This window comes from Dermacentor silvarum, chromosome 3 (assembly GCF_013339745.2).
Source record: "Dermacentor silvarum isolate Dsil-2018 chromosome 3, BIME_Dsil_1.4, whole genome shotgun sequence".
In the NCBI taxonomy this organism is placed as follows: Eukaryota; Metazoa; Arthropoda; class Arachnida; order Ixodida; family Ixodidae; genus Dermacentor; species Dermacentor silvarum.
The window spans coordinates 167,207,909-167,220,276 of record NC_051156.1 but is presented as its reverse complement, the minus strand read 5'-3'; the positions used below and the strand labels follow the sequence as shown (position 1 = coordinate 167,220,276).

At 47.0% G+C, this 12,368-nt stretch overlaps 2 protein-coding genes across 3 annotated transcripts in view; one reads left to right on the top strand and one right to left on the bottom strand.

Annotated features, from left to right (window-relative positions):
* Window positions 1–2,566, top strand: part of LOC119445003 (sodium-dependent dicarboxylate transporter SdcS) — a 47,176-nt gene extending 44,610 nt beyond the window's left edge. The window contains exon 11 of the mRNA XM_037709334.2: window positions 2,345–2,566. Within this exon, the coding sequence (XP_037565262.2) occupies window positions 2,345–2,539 (195 nt within the window). The 3' untranslated portion in view covers window positions 2,540–2,566. The remainder of the gene's footprint in view (window positions 1–2,344) is intronic.
* Window positions 1–11,393, bottom strand: part of LOC119444111 (2-oxoglutarate and iron-dependent oxygenase domain-containing protein 2) — a 94,393-nt gene extending 83,000 nt beyond the window's left edge. The window contains exons 1-6 of one of the 2 annotated variants that reach the window (XM_049663811.1): window positions 11,276–11,393; window positions 9,665–9,752; window positions 7,186–7,310; window positions 5,951–6,139; window positions 4,840–5,144; window positions 4,219–4,344 (exon numbers count right to left, since the gene is read on the bottom strand). In XM_049663811.1, the coding sequence (XP_049519768.1) occupies window positions 4,239–4,344; window positions 4,840–5,144; window positions 5,951–6,139; window positions 7,186–7,310; window positions 9,665–9,752; window positions 11,276–11,368 (906 nt within the window). In that variant the 5' untranslated portion in view covers window positions 11,369–11,393 and the 3' untranslated portion in view covers window positions 4,219–4,238. Of the gene's footprint in view, window positions 1–4,218; window positions 4,345–4,839; window positions 5,145–5,950; window positions 6,140–7,185; window positions 7,311–9,664; window positions 9,753–11,275 lie in introns of those variants that run through there. The other variant, XM_049663812.1, reaches the window with a different exon arrangement.
* Between the last annotated feature and the right edge of the window lie 975 nt (window positions 11,394–12,368).

Genomic DNA, 12,368 nt, shown 5'->3' with positions numbered 1-12,368 from the left:
CGGAAGCGTAGGCAACTTGCCTGTGCTGAGAAACGTTGCTCCAGTCAGCAGCCATATATATAGTTTCGCAACGGGACCCGCGTGAGTTGACTGGTTCAGTTACGGATCCAGTGTGTTATCTAAATGCCGCATCGCTGAATAAATTCTCGGATTAGTCACACGCAGTAACATACGCCGGCTAGTGCTTGTATTGTCAAATGAAATTAAATTTTATTAGCGGAAGATTAGATTCTTTTACCAGGCAAAGCGTACAGGAGGAGTTCGTTCAGCGACTGTATCCTTACGGGAACTTATACTATCAAAAAAAAATGTGGTTGATCCCTCTTATATAGGAATCGGTATAGAACACGAAAGTGAAACGTGTCTTCACAGAAGTAGTGTAATGTTTATTGCACATTGATATATAATGTCTATTGGTGTTTTGTGGCTAAAGCGCCCTTAGGCGTTGATGCCCCCACGCTGACGCCTGGTGGCACGTCTCCTCCATCACGACTACCAACGTCGATGACCATGAGCAACCGTCGTGCATATGGAAGCTGCACTACGCTGCACACGCTAGCACAACGCGAAAGACGAAGCACGTAACTGACACACTAATACAACGCGCAAGACAAAGCACGTAACTGAATCGTCACCGAGTCAAATCAGCGCGTACAGCGCGTCGTAATTGCAGCCTCCGCGATCAACTTCAGAAACATTTTCAGAGCTAATTGCGGAGGCCACGCTCCGCTGTGCTGAGTACGGTGAACGCCACCTAGGTGGCGTTGGTAGTGCTTCTTGATGCCAGCGTCCCTTCGAATGCTGGCATCGAGGCGTCGTAGTGCTGAGACCACCGAAGCGTTCACTGTCGGTGCGCGTTAGTGTCATAATGCAGTACTTCTCTTTTCTGCTCGTAGGCGGCGGCACCGCCCCGAGCAAGAGCGCGGATACACGGAGGAGTGTTAGATATATAAGGCGCGTCTGTGTAGCTCTCTGCAAATGCGTTTGTGGCGCAATGGGTTAAACGCTCGGCGATCTATCGTCGCGGACCGAGAGGTCGTGGGTTCGATTTCCAAATTTTGCATGTTTGTGGAACTTTTTCTTCTGGTTTCTTTCTTTGTATTATGTTCGTGTACATTGTAAGAACGTCATATCCGTGACGGAAATACGTCAGTGAAGTCTTGGTGGACCCCGGCATAAAACACTTTCGTGTTAAAATAATAATAATAAATGAAGTGGCAGAAGCTTTACTAAGGTGCGATCGAAAACATCTGTGATGGGCTAAATTTAATTTTGAATCTAGGAGTCCCGGCTTTAGTGCTGACGAAAAGAGTGGCGAATATCACAGTGGGCCGAGCGGTAACGGAACGGGAACACTGAACAAAATAGGGAGTTTTAGAAAAAGCGAGCGCTTTAGCGTGCCCAGCGGCACTGCGCATGAGCAGAACCAGAACTCCATTTGGGTTCTATTGTACTCTCTCTGTTATTTTGTGTATGTCCAGCAGGTAGCGCCACCTAACTCTGGGTCACCCCTTTCTGAAACTCCCTAAAGACCCAAGTTCCCTTTGTGTTTGTGATTGTACCAATTCTAAAAAGAAAATGTCCCCTTCAGTCACTAATTACGACGCGTGCACGGTCAATAAATCTGCCAAAGTTACGTAACTTTGCCAAATTTATATAGATGCCGCAGATTCCAACGGAAGAAAGTCAGGAAGGTAGGACGATACTTTGTACATTTGCTAGTGAGTCTTGGTATAATTACAGTGTAATGAAATGTCGATTTCATTTACGGTCAGTCATTTTGCGGTTTCTATCGAGTGATTTGAATCAGCGGCTCAATGCACATGCACAAGTTAATTACATACTGTAAGCGTCACAAAGAAGGGAACACAACACTAACTTTGGGGCTATATATATATATATATATATGACCAGGAATTATTTTTGGGTTAGGCTTCGCGTGGCCAGCGGCAGTCACTTTGAAATGTTCACTTATTTATCGCGGACATGTAATACTATGACAGTATTATATAGTATGACATATCAGTTATGCTAAACGCTGTCAGAGTCACCTAACCCCTCCCCAGATAACGGCCCTGATTCCTTTTCTGTCGGAACGCGGGCTGTTCCGTCGAACAGCCCGTCAAACATGGACGAGCCTTCAGTAACGTGTGGTGACGTGTAGCAATATACTCTATAGTTAGAAGTAAAATGAGGTCGCACTGAATAAGCAGAAGGTTCTGTAAAGACCCGCAGCGCGCTGTTTTCTTCGCTGCTACTGGACAGAAGTGACAAAAATAAGTCGCGTACAGAGTGCGTACACCGTAATACCGAAGGGGTCATGCGAACGGGCGCGCGTTCGCAGATTCTGCCGGGTCTGCTGATGAAGATCGTCTCTTGCTTCCTCTACCTGGGCATCCTCAACTCGGTCGGCGACATCATGATGGGCGACGAGGTGCTCGCCGTTGTCAACACCACCATCGCAGCCACGCTGGCGTCCACCTCCTCGGCCAGTGGGTCCGTTTCCGCCAGGAACTTGCTGTTCGACAATAAACTGTGAAAGGGAGAGCAAAAGGGAAAAAAAAGAAAGAAAGATAACGTGGATTAATCTGCTTCCCCATGACTTGAACTGCGATAGTCATGAGGGACATTTATGCTAATAACACGCTGATGCTGATCTAACAAGCTAGATTGACACGATGCGTCATGCGGAGTGCACGGTATAGTCCACATGGGCAATATAGGCAGGCCACTACCCTTGACCGGCGCTTAGCTGTCATTTTACGAAAAAAAAAAAGAAAGTTTATTTTCAAAGAATATCTGGGCCATGTATTATGGTTCTTAAATTTCCTTCGATTCCATTCGAATGACAAATGGCAAAAGTAATGGAAAATGAACAAGAAATTACGGTTGAACTGATCTCTCGATGACTACCGATGTTAATGCTATTAAAAATCAAGCAATGTCACCGACTATTAAAAAGATGAAGACACATTTTGGTGACGACACTCTGACGATTTTGTTGACTTGCCTATTCCGTTTCAATCGCTTCGGTACCGTCGGCGCATTGTATAGGGTACGGTGGATCGAGAAGTATAGACACGTATTTGAGAGCTGTGAAGTCGTTGAGCCCCCTGACGAAGACGTGGCCAAGTAGCGCACCCCTCCTCGATGTGGATACGTAGTCGGCAATGGAGTCGGCGTCTTGAGTACGTCCAGAGGGATCTTGTTGAGGAACGGTAAATGAGAAGGAGGAACCAACCGACGTTGGAGACATTTTCTTCAAAAAGTCATTCGATGGCGGTTAGATAGCAGCACACTAATGTGGGGTTATTTTTAAAGGACACCTAACACACTCGAGTAGCACTGTGTGATGCAGGTCTCCTGCAGCAATAGAATGGAGAACCTGTCCGTTATTCAACGGGTATAGCCATCTGGCTTGAGCATATAGTCATCTGGAATGTCTCGAGTTTTGCCTCCTTGGGCTACATGCTCCCCGGGGCACAGCCACAGAAAGTGACGAGTGTCCGCCACGGGTCGAAGTGCAAGGCACCCAAGAGACCGTTCAGTGTTCTCGGTTGTCGATGCCCCATATGCAGCAGGAAGTGGGGTATTCTGTTAGAGCCCACCCACATGGACGTTTCGGGTGCCGCTGCATGGTTGGCTGGAGCTGTACCAGCGATGAGGAGACTCGCTGGGGGTGCCTGTCTCGACTCTTCGCTGGTACAGCTCCAACGAATCAGCGGCGGCCGAAAGGGACAGTCCACTAGGTGGACATTTACCCACGATCCCCCCCAGATGTCAGGGCCACCCCAGCCGGAAGCATCCGATGACAAATTACCTCTACACGGGGAAATGTGCGGGGAAGGAAGCAGGAGACAGATGAGGGTGTGCCCGTATTCCGTCGGAGAATGGGCTTCTGGGCTTCTCGGAGAGCTTGTGGGAAACAATACGTATATAAATTGCTTGTTGCAGTAAAATGTAGCACGTGACACCCGACCAGGTTTTATGCAGTTTACGTGTGGCGTGCATTTCCCATCGCAGACGGGTCGCCGGATGAGCGCGTGCATCTTTCGTGTATACACGGAGGCCCCCGCGATGCGACAGCGGCGAGCCCAAGGGGCGAAACCCTTGAACCGATATTTGAGAGAGGCAATCGCATGGCGCGCGAAGCCGAGGTTAGTGACTCTGCAAGTGCCATCGCACGCACGATGAATTTATTACACTAGAGTCGCAGACCCTTTAGGCAGGTCAGTTCTTTATTGGGCGACGGCATCGACAGGTTGCAGCTGCTCGCTGGAAGACGCCAGCCGGTGCAGGGGAAACATCGGCACCGTCAGCGCGGCCGACTCCTGCGACGCGGAACTGAAGAGAGAAAAAAAAAAAAAAAGAGCGAGTCACGAATAGAGCGCCGCACATTGCATACCCCACCATATATGGGGGCACCACGACTATCGCACGTCATGCAGGTATACAAATACGTTATTAGAATGGCCGAAAGTTTGTCCACGCAATCCGTACATTCTCTAGGCGCAGAGTAACATAAATGATAAAATAGTAATAAAAAATTATGATGTTTAAACGCGCCTCATACACGTATAGCATATATAGAAGCAAATTAATTGGTCGCCTTATTGTATCTAATGTGAAAGGGCAGAATTCGCTGAAAATTTCATGCTGACCGCCCCGCGCACTGTTTAAGTCTAGAATTACGGCTGACAATTCAACGGTGCAAGCAAGCAAGTAAACAGGGCAGGGCAGGGTATATGGCTAGTAAGCAAGCAAGCAAGCAAGCAAGCAAGCAAGCAAGTAGGTGAGTGAGTGAGTGAGTGAGTGAGCGAGTGGAGTCTCATCCCCCACCGGGCAGTGAATCCGTCTCCGTATCCGTCGCCGGCGGCCACCAGCGTCGGAGCGCGGTCGCAGAGCGGGCAGCGCCTGTTTCGCAGCTCCGACGAGCGCAGCCACACGACCAGGTTGACGCGCTCGCCGCTCAGCGTGGGCAGGCAGCCGCTCAGCTGCTGGCCGCGGTGCAGAAAGGCGTGGCGGGGCAGCGGCCGCTGCAGCAGAGTGCTCGAGCACTCGTCCAGCGGCTCGTCGCGCATGTCGCCGAAGTACAGCTCGCCACCGGCGAAGTCGCGCCGGCCCAGGCACACGTTCAGCGTCACCTGCGCCGTTTGCAAGCACCCCGCTCTCGGCTATTCAGATGTCACGCCTGCGCGCGCGTGCAAGCGCTCCCAGGAGCCGCGCAGGGAGACGTGGCGTTGCCGCTGTCACAAAAGGTACCCAGGTCGAATAGCATAGCGGTGTTGCTCGTGCTCGGTTTATATCAGGATAGCGGGCCGTATATGGCATACGGCTCTAGCCAATGCCTCCTTTTTTTTTTTTTTTTGACTCAGCGCCCGAAAGACACAAATCAGACAATCGCCGGTTAGCCATCGCCGATAAGTAGCTCAAGACGCAGATATTGAGGAAATTAAATTGTCGTTCACATCATTCGCGGCGACAAAAAAATATTGAAAAGAAAGAAATGCAGGAAACTCATAAAGATACGGTACACTTAAGTCAGCGCAAGTTATCACGCCAGTAAGCTATGCCTTTGCGTAACAACGATGCAGCAAGAATCGTTGGGAACAAATTTTGGGGGGAATAGGTTGCGCACTCGCCACAACAGCTGACATTTCATGCAGTGTATGCCAAGTATACGCATCTATTCCACGCATTACATGGCCTTGTCAAATCGTAAGAAGCCAACAATGACACGAAAATACGACAGTTAGGGAATTTGCAGGCGCAAGTTGGAATCAGCTAGCGCAAGACATGGGTAATTGGAGATCGCAGGGAGAGACCTTCGTCCTGCAGTGGACATAAATATAGGCTGGTGATGATGATGATTTAAACTTCATCAACTATATACAGTTAACGAAGTTCGGTCACGCAGTGCATGCTCGCTGGCGCGCATTGTTGCCGTCACCTCGGCGTTGTCGTAGTGGAATTCGAGGCCGCTCTCACTGCCGGGTTCGCAGCGCACGGCGAAGGCGTTGTGCGAGTCGAAGCGAGCCCCCGTCCAGTGTGGGAACAGAGCCCGGCACAGGGGAGTCAGGTACTGGTCGCGTAGCGGCGTCACGAACTGCTCGTCGAAGCCCACCTCGCTGAGAACCGACTGCGCGCGCAGGCTGCTTGTCATACAGTGGCGCACCGACGGGGGGGTTCGGGGGTTGTAACCCTCCCCCCCTGAGGCCGACCTAACCCCCCCCCCCCCTTTGTTTAACCCCTTTTCTTTCCTTGGGCATTTGAGTACTGCAACTAAGATGTAAGACGCGCAATCGTCTGCACACTCGCAAAAAGTGCATTTTTTGACAATTTCCCGTGACGAAATTGAAATTAGTGCTGTTTAGATGGTATTGGCAAACTGTCAACCCCCCCTGCCAGAGATCCTGGGTGCGCTACTGTTGTCATATATAGTATACAGTGAAAGCGGCGCGCCACTCATTGAGCGAAGTAGCTTCAGACAGCTTCAGTCTGGACGATCGATTAGCGAAAATTCCATTTTTACAGTATTTAGGCGCCCTTATAGCAGTTTAAGTTTAAAATGAAGACTCACAGTTTAACCTTTTATTGATGTAAAAAAATCTGCGTTGGCGGTCATGTAGGACTGTTTTTCCCATAATGGCGTAAACGTTGAAGTTATATCAGTTTGAATAATAATCATGTATATACATGAAGCGGAAAAATTTTCATCCACACGATATCACTATGAAGCTACGAAGGAAACTCATAGGGGCTTCTCCGAAAGAAACCTATACATAGTCCGGGCATCGAACCTGGGATCAACGCCTCCCTTGAGCAATCGCTTTACCATCTAAGCTAATGATAATTTAACTATTAGTCGTTATCCTGGCCAGTTGAGATAGTGAATCAACCGCCCCGTAAATACGGCCGTTGTTCCAGCGCGCTGCATGGTTCAGTCCGCGGACCGGGACGAATTTTCTTTCAACTGCCGAAGCAAATTTCTTTCCGAGAAACCCCCTGGCCATGAGCTTTCCTTTGTGTATAGCTTCGCGCTGCAGTTGGGTGGATGAAAAAATTTTCCCATCTGTGCAAATTCCTTCATTTTGGGGATTTCCGTAGGACTCGTTAGCCAATAGTGAGGCCCATATTTGCCCCAGAAGCAAATTAACAGCCCCTGTGTGGACGTGCCGTTCGCACCGCGTAATTGTTGAGGATGTTGGGCCTGATCTTGGGCATCTCGGAGCCTTCGAAGTGATCCAGCTCGTACAGCAGCTTGTCGGCGAACTCTCGCGCGAACAGCGGGATGCGGTAGACCTCCTTCTCTGCGTGTAAGCGCGCCACAGAACGTCAAAGTATAAAGTTCGCAGATAATGGTGGCAACTCATATCCGGTCGCTTTCTATATACTAACGAGCGAAACAGTTCCGTATAGGGGTGTTCCAATTAACGAGCGACATTTCTTAATCGAGTGCGGATATTTGAGGAAAGTAAATGACCTTCGACAACGTAATCGAATACCGAATATTTTCCCTATTTCTAAACAATGCGAAATGCGTGGAGACGCGTATTTGTCACAAACGGCAGGCTTCCAAGGTTAGTTCTAGTATAGTAAAACATAAAAACCCCGGAAAGTGGATGGGAAAACGGCGCCGCGGTCGCTCAATGGTAAGAGCGCTACATCGCACGAGTAATGCGAGGACGTGGGATCGTTCCCCACCTGCAGCCAGGTTTTTTTTTTTGTTTTCGTCCATTTTTATTTTCATTAAATTATCATTTCTTTAATTCAATTAGTAAGTACAAGTAATTTACCCTATGTTGTCCTTGATGTCTGTTTGCTGACTTCTTATGATAAGCTTATTTAAGTTATTTGACACGTAATGCCGTTAGAAACTGTCAATTCTCAGGAGCTTATAAATGCGAAACTGCAAAGTGATCTGATCTGGTGCACCGTGATAATGACAGCTAGGAAACGAAGGAGCAACATGTAACCAGATGCGTGCATATTGTCAGTTATGTTCGCTGAAAGAACTGAGGGCCGATTCTACAGTATGCACCGCATCCCTTTTTCCCTTATTCACATCTCTTTTTTGAAGGGATGCGAACATGGTGAGACTGCGAATCATGCATAAATTGCTGGTCCTATATATATTGGGGCACTAAATTCTTCGTAGGATGCCTGACTGGAATTTATTGTGCAGAACGTTCGCTCAGGAAATGGTTCCTCCGCGCAGCAACCGTTTATAAGGTTTCCCCGCAAGACAGTCACTAAGAACATTCAACACTACCATCGGTCTTTCTCCCTGCGGGCTCCAAATATTCGTTATCAGTATTTGAACAGTACAACGAATATTAACGAACACTATAATGAATAATTAACGAAGAATATAACGATTGTGGGATAGTGGATACTCGAATCGAATACGAATGAAATAGTTGAGACTATTCGATTTGTATTTCGAACATTTCCATTCTAATATTCGACTGCAGTTTCGGATATCTGTACTCGAATATTCGATCTGTTGAATATCTCGAATATTCGCACACCTCCGCAGTCACGCATGCACTGCTCCAGGCCATGACGTCATCCAGATAGTTGCTTACCGTTGGCTACCGCGAAGCTGCTGGTTCTGACAGGCGCATGATTCTATCGGTCCTGAGCCTTTTATCGTCATAAAGGAAAACAAGCTAAGCCACAGATTATTGCGGTCTGATCGACACAATTAAGCCGCTTCAATTATATTCTGCTCATGCGCCTGCGCGCTAGCGACGTTATGGGTTTCTTGTTTACAAACACTGAGCTTGTATACAAAGTGTATATATATTTTTTTCTTACTTCAAACATTATTTTTATTCTTTTTATAAAAATGGCGTGCATGGATCATATCGTGCAGCTCGGTTTGTTCAGGTGGACTGCCTGGACAATCACTAAAGTCGCGATGTTAGGGTGCAGCTATAATGAAAAAGATTGACTAATTTTATAATTATTCCCTAAAACACACACGTTCAAATTGCGAAATTCAAGCCGAGATGCAGTGAAATCATCTCTGATTTTGAAGAAAGCCTACAGGACTATAGGGATAGAATTTGACGAAAGCTTTCCTTGACAATGGTTAAGCAGTCGCTGCCCTCATTAGTCTACATCCCTGCGTTTTCCGTGCATTTCATTACGTAAATCGGAGTCGGGCTCGAGCCATTATACTCACTGACGCGCAACGAAATGTACATCGTAGCGTGTCGTGCATCCGGAGTGGTTGGGTCCCATTTCTGAATTCTGTTTCCGAATTCGCGTATATTTTATTGTCAAATTCAAAAAAAAAAAAAAAAAAAAAAAAAGGAGTAGCGAGCACAAGCCTTCTCGGTGTAAAGCTCAGTGGATATATATGGCGTTTTGCTGCTGATCACAAAGCCACGTGTTTGATCCACTGCCAAAGTGGACGCATTCCGAAGAGGGCGGAATGCAAAAAAAAACGTCCGTGCATAGGCTGCTTTGGGTGTATACACTATAAAGAATCTCAGGTGCTCAAACCTATATTCCGGACTCCCCACTATACGGTGTTTCTCATAGCCCGAATACAATTTGTGTCGCTTTTGCGCTTTAAACCCCGCAATGAAAAAATGATAATAACACGTGAGCATAATAAGGTTACGCGATATAGACGAAAGAGCCTCGGCTTAACCTGCTGAAATAATCCAGGAAGGCGGCAACGACTCTGGCGACTTGGCCGTCTTGACCACTTGCACGAACTCCGGGTCGAGACACGACTCCTGAGGCGGAAAGAAACGCGAGGTATCTTGATAAATCGCCGATAAAAGAAAGAGAACCCCACCAATGTCATTCTGCGGGCATGCTATAGACGCGTATACTTATAGTTTGTCAATTTTTACCCCCTTGATATAGAGCCACAGAGAGAGGTGTAAATTGTATTGGTGGCTAAAGATTCTTAACTCCCAATGCATCTGCCTGTCTACGAGGGACGTGAAAAATTGCGTATGCGTTTTAAGTAACCTGAGCATGTCGATTTTGAGTGACACGCGTGCGTATAGGACTTAAGCAACTTGGCTATCACTGCGGACTGCACAATGCGCGATCGACGCGCTGGTGTATTCCATGAATCATCATCATAACCGTCGTCAGTGCATGACACCGCGGTGAACAAAGTCCTCACACTGCGAACAATATATATATATATATATATATATATATATATATATATATATATATATATATATATATATATATATATATATATATATACAGTGTGCTACAGAGAACTGCCGCTTTTCTGCACGCGTACAGAACTCCCCCTGTACCCAGAAATTTCCTATCTCTTATCATTCCACCCATCATAATCTTCCACACTATAAAACATTTTCGTTTACTCTGCGAACATATTCTCCTGTGGAACAGACGTTACATGATGTCCCAACTGCACCTATTTTGCAAATGTCAAGTGAGTGTAAGCTGTCCACGCTTGATCTGTATAATCCATTCTATCGACTTATCAATTTCCTTTCCATCGCTCTTCGAGCAGTGCTCATGCTTCACTTTCGAGTTTCGTGGTGATCGAGATTCTAAGCTGAAATATATGCATTATCGCGGTTAAAAGGACACGCGTGCAGAGAAAGGTACAGATATAGAAACATTGACGACGACGACGTGAGCCTCACTTAATTGCAATTCATTTATTTGTTTACTGCCAAGACCTATATATGAATGAAAAGATATATATACGCATACAGGGACAAATGACGCACAAGACGCACATGCGCAGGAAACCATACAAACGAGGAGTCAACCAGCTGTCGGAAAGTATTGCTTCACGTTTATATAGAAGGAGCGACGAATAAATTATACACAGTCATTTATATACTATCACCCACCCCCTCCAATTTATTTATATATAGTACGCTTCCATTGCATTCGTCCGCAATCTGAAATTGCTCCTCTCCCTCTCCCCAGTGGGGACAAGGAGGAGAGCATTGAGGTACCCATATAGTTCCTACCAAGTACAGTATATACTCTATGGTTGTCCCATCAGTTGCGACAGGTCTTCTGCGCATGCGTTCCTGCGTGTATGTACGTGGGTCTGCGCGCCAAGTGCACGGACGCATGTCGTCGATCGTCAACGTTTCTAACCTTTCTGCGCCTGTCCCTAATCTTTTAGCGGGCAAATATGTCCCAAACCAAATTACCACGCGTCCAAACAGCCGTTCTCTATAAGCGTTCCCACTGGAAGGCATACAATGCACATATCGCGAGCCGATGCATGAACGCGCGTGCGTGTCACCTTGAACTTGTACACTTCCTCGTCGAAGGGTATGTAGCACATGTCCAACTCGTCCTTGTCCCTGTTGTGCTGCGCTTCTTTCACGTCGTTCATCCGGGCGGCTACCACGTCCTCCACCTGCGTGGTGTATTTATTTATTTGAAGTGCCTTACTGGTCCGTAGAGCATACCAGATAAAAAAGAAGACAAAGTACAATAAATGGTAAATAAAATTTGAGCACATAATCGCAGTACAGAAGAGGAGACCAAGCGATGCGCAAATAACGAGAAGAAATACGGTACACAGGTTAAAGCGCACGATGAAATAAAAAGCGCATCCCGGCCGTATATGTGTACGTCCGGGATGCAATCGATGAGCAGTGGTATATAGTTTACGAATAGATGCGATGCGTCACCGCCGCATTCATGTAAACGCGGCAACGGATGCGATGAGCTAAAATGTGATGCGATGCATCGCTGTAGCATTCATCTAAAAGCAGCTATATAATTGTTGCACGCAAAAAAAAAAAAAAAACCCTTTTTTTGTGAACTATAGGTTCGAGGCACTGCGTGGCCCGAGGCGGCGCACATTGGTCTGTCCCCCACATATCCCCACATATAAGACCCAAGAAAAAGCATAGGGGCAGAATAGCTAGAATTATCGCCAAGTCGCACGACCTAATCTAAAATAGCCGTTGTTTGATGAAATGGCACGGATACACCTATACGCACAGCGGTATCTCTATGCGCGTATGCAGAATGTGATAACATTTCGCGTGTGCTCGAGTATTTAAAAATATAATTAAAAAAAAGCGATCTTCCTTTAGCTAAACACCTAAAGGTAAGCACGTCGTTGTTCGTTGTGTTTTTTTTTAATTCTCCATCATGGATAGCCGCGCAACCTCGTGACATCAGAAATGTATACTTCCCCGACGTTTCTCGTTGCATGTCGGTGCATGACGACTACCATGGCCGTCATAATCGCAAGTGGTGCTGGCTACGACGCTCGCAGGGCTCTGATCTAGTACGCATACGTGCACACATACTCAAGAAAGTGGACGGAAGGATATCAGATTCTGTAGGTGACAGCGCCGCGGTAGCGTTTTCTTAAAACA